This window comes from Sceloporus undulatus, chromosome 2, assembly GCF_019175285.1.
Source record: "Sceloporus undulatus isolate JIND9_A2432 ecotype Alabama chromosome 2, SceUnd_v1.1, whole genome shotgun sequence".
NCBI lineage: Eukaryota > Metazoa > Chordata > Lepidosauria > Squamata > Phrynosomatidae > Sceloporus > Sceloporus undulatus.
In genome coordinates this window covers 315443023-315449296 of record NC_056523.1, presented here as the reverse complement: position 1 = coordinate 315449296, position 6274 = coordinate 315443023, and the positions used below count along the sequence as shown (strand labels likewise).

The 6274-nt window shown below is 45.9% G+C and overlaps 1 protein-coding gene across 13 annotated transcripts in view; it reads right to left on the bottom strand.

Annotated features, from left to right (window-relative positions):
* Positions 1 to 4563, bottom strand: part of TCF4 (transcription factor 4) — a 438455-nt gene extending 433892 nt beyond the window's left edge. For 2 of the 13 annotated variants that reach the window (XR_006102477.1, XM_042454738.1), the window contains exons 1-2: positions 2070 to 2396; positions 956 to 1047 (exon numbers count right to left, since the gene is read on the bottom strand). Coding sequence is in view for 11 of the 13 variants with exons in the window: in XM_042454738.1 (XP_042310672.1) it covers positions 956 to 1047; positions 2070 to 2130 (153 nt within the window). In the remaining 2 variants the exon portion in view is untranslated. Of the gene's footprint in view, positions 1 to 955; positions 1048 to 2069; positions 2400 to 2494; positions 2516 to 2731; positions 2857 to 3495; positions 3746 to 4023 lie in introns of those variants that run through there. The other 11 variants (XM_042454739.1, XM_042454742.1, XM_042454744.1 and 8 more) reach the window with 10 other exon arrangements.
* Positions 4564 to 6274: the final 1711 nt, after the last annotated feature.

The following is a 6274-nucleotide window of genomic DNA, read 5'->3' as shown; positions in this document are numbered from 1 at the left end:
TGAGAGATTGCCCACATTTACAAGCTGGATTTCATTTCTCTCCCCCCCTCCTTCCCAGCACTGAAACCGCTTACAGACACAAATGCGTCCTACACCAAATTAACTTATCTTTGGTTCCCCCCTCCCTTTATGAATATATAAATGAAGACTTCTGACATATTGGAAGGAGGGGGGAATGGGGAAGATTAGGAAGAAAAGAGAAAAGCAGGGATGGAGGGAGGGAGGGAGCGAGAGAGAGAGAGAAAGAAAAGCAGGAGTGGATGGAGGGGGGGGGGAACAGATCACTAGGTGGTACTACCCAGGACCTGGTTAATATCTGACCTTAGAACCAGAATAGTTATATAAAGCCTAAAGATTATTTAAAATATACTTTTGACTTAAAAAGAGAAAACCACACATCAATGGGAAAAGGAGGCTGGGTTCCACAAGGAAGTTCCATTCATTCATTGATTAAAAAAAACATCAACTCGGAGATTTCAGTGACAACTTGAAGCTGAACTAGATCTGGATTGCCTTTCACCTGCCATGGGCCAAAAGCGTAAAACTAAGAACTAAGAGCAATACTTTGAAGGAACTGATCCAGCATCATCCAAGTCAGTTGGCCTGTGAGCCATACTTTTAGGATGGAAAATGCTTGCTGTTTAAAATAACTACCATTCTCCAAGAATGATGGTCAAGAATTATTACAGAGGATGTGTAGGTTTATTTTGAGGGGAGGGGGAGATGTCAACTGATAAAGAGCCAAGCAAATTCCAGATCATTCAGGAAATTTAATCAGTAACAATTGGCATAAAGAGGGCCTATTTACCATGGTTTAAAAAAAGAATTCGATAATGTATTTAAGCTCATGGTTTTGTTTAATTTTTTTTTTGCTTTGTTTTGGTTTAAGTTTAACAGACTTTTTTCTGCTTTTGTTTTTAAGCGCCGCTCGTGGATGTCCACCGTGGTTTCTTACCGCACTGAAATCCAGTAAATCACTGAGTTCTTTGTCCGTCCCTAAGGCAGCCATTCGCTGTTGGTGATGCATTTTAGCAAACTCACACAAACCTATAGAAACATGGAAATAACCGCAAATCAGAAAGCCAGTCCCCAGCCTTCACACAGGAAACAACAGTCCGATTTTTTTTTGTCTTGTTTCTTAGTTCTTATTATTTCTTTTATTTAATGAGACTAAAAGGGAGGCAGGGAAGCAGGGAGGGGGGGCAAAGGTTGAGGATGAAGTTTGGGGGGAGGAGGAGAAGAGAAGATGGAGAGGCAACAACAACAACAAAAACAACAACAAGGAGGAGGAGGAATCGGACAGGAAAGCCAAGAGCCCAATGGAAACCTCTGGTTTGCAGGCACTTTAACCCCAAATCCGAGAGAGAGAGAGAGAGAGAGAGAGAGAGGAACCGTGCTGTCCAGAGCATCCTTTATGCAACAGGAGGTTCAACCAGCAAGGAAGGAGACCAACTCCAGCCATCCACTCCAACTTTTATTATTTTTAATGATTTACTTTTGCACCTTCTTCCCCCCCCCCTCCCTGCCAAGCAGCCTATTCTGATCCTTGGACACACAGGCGACCACCAAGGCTTTCCAGGGAAGGAGAAGAGGAGGAGGAGGTGGATGGGGAGTCTGGGGGAAAGGATGGAAGGAGCAGCCTCAAGCCATAGGGTCAAGTTCGTAACCCGCCTCGATCCTCTCTGGGAGGGGGGGGCTATAAATAAATGTATTTATTATTGTTGTTGTTGTTGTTGTTGTTGTTGTTGAGTTTGATTTTTCTTGGGGGAGAAAAGGAGTCCCAGCCTTCTTGCCACCTCACTGCTTAGCAGAGATTTGAGAGCAACTCAAAAGGGCATTTCAGGCCCAAGTCAACCAAACAGGAGGAGGAAAAAAATGAAGGAGACCAAGGCTGACCCACTCTCAAAGACCCTGGTGCTGCAAGGAAGCCCCCCACCTCAGATCTTGCCCCTTCCTTCCTTCCTTCTTTCCCTGAGCATCAACCTGAACTAACTCCAGTCCAAAGAGGGGTGGAAAGTAGGGAGTGAGTGGGGGGGATTGAATAGATGGGGGTCCCCTCCGGTACCTACCGGCCGAGAGAGGCGAGAAGGGGCTCCCTTTCCGACCGCAGCCCCGAGCTCTGGGTTTCATGGCTCGGGATCAGCGCAGCCACCAAGCGAACATATATATATATGTATATGTATACACACACAAGGCAGCGGAGAGAAAGGACACAGAGACAGAGAAAGAGACCGAGAGAAAGAGAGGTGGAGGGGGAAGCAGGGAAGGAACCCCACTGGCTCCCCCAGAAGTAGAGGAGGGGAGAAAGAAGAAGAAGGGAACGAAGAAGAAAGAGGAGGAAAGAGGAGGCAGAGGAGATGGGGAGGAAGCCCTAGTTCCTAAGCCCAACTCTGGATCAGCCTTCAGAGGAGAAGGAGGAGGAGGAGGAGGGGAGGAAGGTGGGGGGACCACAAACCACTACACCAACCCCCCCCCCCAAAAAAAACCAACAAACCCAAATAAGCCGGATTGCAAGTTCAGCAAACGGAACTCAGACCCACTGCTTTTGGCTTTCCCATGGATGGTTCCTACCATCATCACCACCCCCTAAGTTCATCCCCACCCCATACTCTCCCTTACACACACACACACATATATATACACACACCCCACACACTTTTAAGGCAACCGATCCCTGCCATAGGTCTTGCCAAAGGGATTTTAAAAAACAACAACACCAAAAAGCAAGCACCTGGTTGTCTTCCATGCCCCCGATCATGTCGCTGGGAAGAAGAAGATGATGAAGAGGAAGATGAAGAAGGGGAAGAGGGGGGAAAAGCCTCGGAGGCGCCTGGTCGGGGAAAAAGCCTTGCCTGCTCCCGCCTCGGTCCCTCCCTCCCACTCCCCCCTCAGCCAGCCCCCCCCCTTCCGAGCACTTTTCAGATTTATGATATCTCCACTCAATGCTCCCAAGGCAGTTGCCTTTATTATTTTTTGCTCCCTCCCCAAAGCGTGCGCCAGGCAGGGAAAGGGGGGAGAGGGGGGGGCAAAAAGCAACTTTCTCTCTCCTCCAGAGCCCAGGCACGTGGGGAAAGGGAGGGAGGGGGCCAAGGCACGGGGAGGACAAGAAATCACCCACCAATAATCAATAATCCATAATCATAATAGCCAGTTCCTTCTGCTTAGTTCCTTCTCCCTTAGCCACCCATTCCTTGCTGCCTCCTTGGTTGGGACACTTGTGTGTTAGATCTTTGTGTCTATGCTTGGACCCCTTTTCCAAACACTAGCTCCTTTGCTTTTCTTTGAAGGAAGAAAACCTCGCGGCCAACTTTTTTAACAAAAAAACCCCTGAACTGGGTGTTGTTGTGGTTGCTTTTACACAAAGTTTTCTCCAGACGATGCCAGCCTCCTCCTCCCCTAACTCTCTTCCACACACACCCACACACCTCTTTTCTCCCCCCCCCCTTTCCATTTCCAAAATGTGGCTACTGCAAGGCCTCACATTACCACATGCACCTGAGGAAGTAGACTGAAGCCTAGGAAAGCTCCGGCGCTACAAGGTCTCTCTACATCATCATCACCATCATCATTATATCCAAATGAGGAAGTAGACTGAAGTCTAGAAAAAGCTCATGCTGCCAACTTCTTTCTTGCAGTGAGTCTCTTTCCATGTTGATTTTTAGGCTAACATTCTTTGAATTGAGTTGCTGCCCCATTTGGAGCTTCCACTTCCTTCCCCCTCCTCCAACTTCAGCAAAATCAGATCAAGCCCCATCCTGAGCCCATTTGTGAGAGAAGTCCAACTCCTCATCCCTTGGGATCTCGCTTTGTCCCTCCCTTCACGTGTCGTTCCCTATTGTTCGGTGTGTGGACACTTTGCATCACACTCACAACTCAGCTCCCTTCACATTGTAACAAGTTTTTTTTTAAAAAAAAAAGAACCAACACAGACACACAGACACACACACAGGGAGGCACAATTTAAAAGTTTGTTTCAAAAGAACGAACAACAAAAATCACTCCAAGAGGAAACGATAACTTTACCTTCAATGGCCACAAATGTGTTCACAATATTCCAAAGGAAAGATTTTTTGTTTTTGTTTTGTTTTTAAGGGGAAAAGAGCAAATCTTCTGCAAAGGTGCTTTATTCTCTCAGGTATGGTCTGACTCTCGGGGGGGGGGGACAACAAAAATAGGAGGAGGGCTTTTGATTTCCTATTGAAGCCTTGATCCAGGAAATTCCCCCAATTATTGAAAAGGGATTATATATATATATATATGCTTGTGATTATCCAACCATTGGCCCCAAAAGTCTTCCCACCCCAAAGGAAGCCAAATGAAAAGGTGGCCAAGTTTGTCTTTCTCTTTAAAAAGAAAAATAGTAACAACAGTAACGAAAGGAAGATCCAGGAACTTTGCTCCTTTTCGTTACGCACACATGGCTGCTGAGAAAACTCTTTGCTGCAGCAGCAGCAACAGCAGCAACAAAATTCCTCCCTTCGTCTCTCTGGTTTGTTTGCTTAACAATTTCAAAAGAAAAGAGTCTTAAACTTGTTCCAACTTTACAGCTCTCGCCTCCTGCTCCTCCTCCTCATCATCATCATCACCTTCATCATCATCACCATTGCCTCTCCCACGGAGCACTCGGGAGCAATGCCTTTTGCCCTGCAAGATACATTGTAATCCATTCACATCCGGGGAATGCAATGGAGCTTTAAAAAGAGAGGAAAAGGCTGCTGCTGCTTCTCCTGCCTCCCTTCCAGGGAATGACGACGACAGGAGGAGGGAGCATAGAGAGGTAAACAGCCAGGCTAGAAAGGCAACCCAAAATGGAGGAGCCAGGGCTGGGGACTGAGAAATGGGGAGGGGGGTCCTGTGGGGGCCAAGAAGTGCAGAAAGGGCTCAGGGTTCTCCTTTGCTGCCCAAAGACACAGACCCACCCAGATCCCCCCCCCCCAGAGGCATCACAGGAAGCTGCTAAGGACACAGAGCACAGGGCTGACAAACGGAGCAGGGGAGTCATCAAAACTTTTCTTTCTTTTGGTCCCAAACACACTGCAGGAATAATCTGGTCTGAGACCACTACAACTGCCCTGGCTCAAGGCTAGGGAATGCTGGGAACTGTAGTTCTGTGAAGAATTTAGCCTCCTCTGTCAGAGCACAGGGCTGAAAAAATGAAGGGGAGAATCATACAAACTTTTCTTTCTTTTGGTCCAAAACACACGGCAGGAATAATCCAGTTTGAGATCACTTCAACTGGCCTGGCTCAAGGCCAGGGGGATGCTGGGAACTGCAGTTTTATGAGGCATTTAGCTTTACTCTGACAGAGAGAGCTGATGCCACAACAAATTACAATCCCCAGGATTCCCTAACACTGAGCCTGGGCAGTTAAAGCGGTCTCAAACTGGATTATTTCTCCAGTGTGTTTTGGTCCAAAAGAAAGAAAAGCTTTGATGACATCCTTTTTCAGCCCTGTACTCTCTGCAGGAAGCTTCAAGGGATGCCTCTTGGGCATTGGTGCACAGCCATGTGTCTGTGTGCAGTATATGGATTATTTCTGCAGGGTCTTTTGTTCAAAAATCTGTTCAAAAGCATTAACAGAAATCACAAAGGAACATCAGTGTCCAGTGTCCACACTTAAAGTTGAATAACAACTGAATTGATTTAAAAAGGACATTTTTGATCAAATGTATGCTGAGTGACATTTGGTGATCTAAATTCAAAAAATGACATCAGATTTGGTCCATCAACTTACTTTGACTTTTTTAAGTTCTAAAATAGGCAACTGAATGAAATGATCCTCCAAAGCGTTATCTTGCAAAGAGTAAGAAAGGGGTTAAAGTTTTCCAACAGACTTTCAAAACACTTTTTAATTTGCTGATAAGAAAACACACACACACACAATCCATTCTAAAGCACTAAAAGGAATTGTACTGGAACATCAGTGCCCTCAATCAAAGCTGGGTAACAACTGAACTGATAAAAATAAATAATTTGTGAAAGAACTGTGTGTTATGACATTTTTGTTGTATTGTCAAATTCAGCACCCAATAAATACATTAAAAACACCTACAATGTTTTTAAAAATGTTTTGGTGTTGATGTTGTTGTTGTTGCAGGCCTGTGTAACTCCTTCAGCTCTTTTGCAGATGGTCAGAATTAACACACTGATTAAGCAGTGGGCCCCTGGTATCTGCTGGGGTTTGGTTCCAGGACCCCACCCCCACCCCCTCATGGATACCAAAACCCCTGGATACTCAAGTCTCATTAAATGTGATGGCATAGTAAAATAGTAT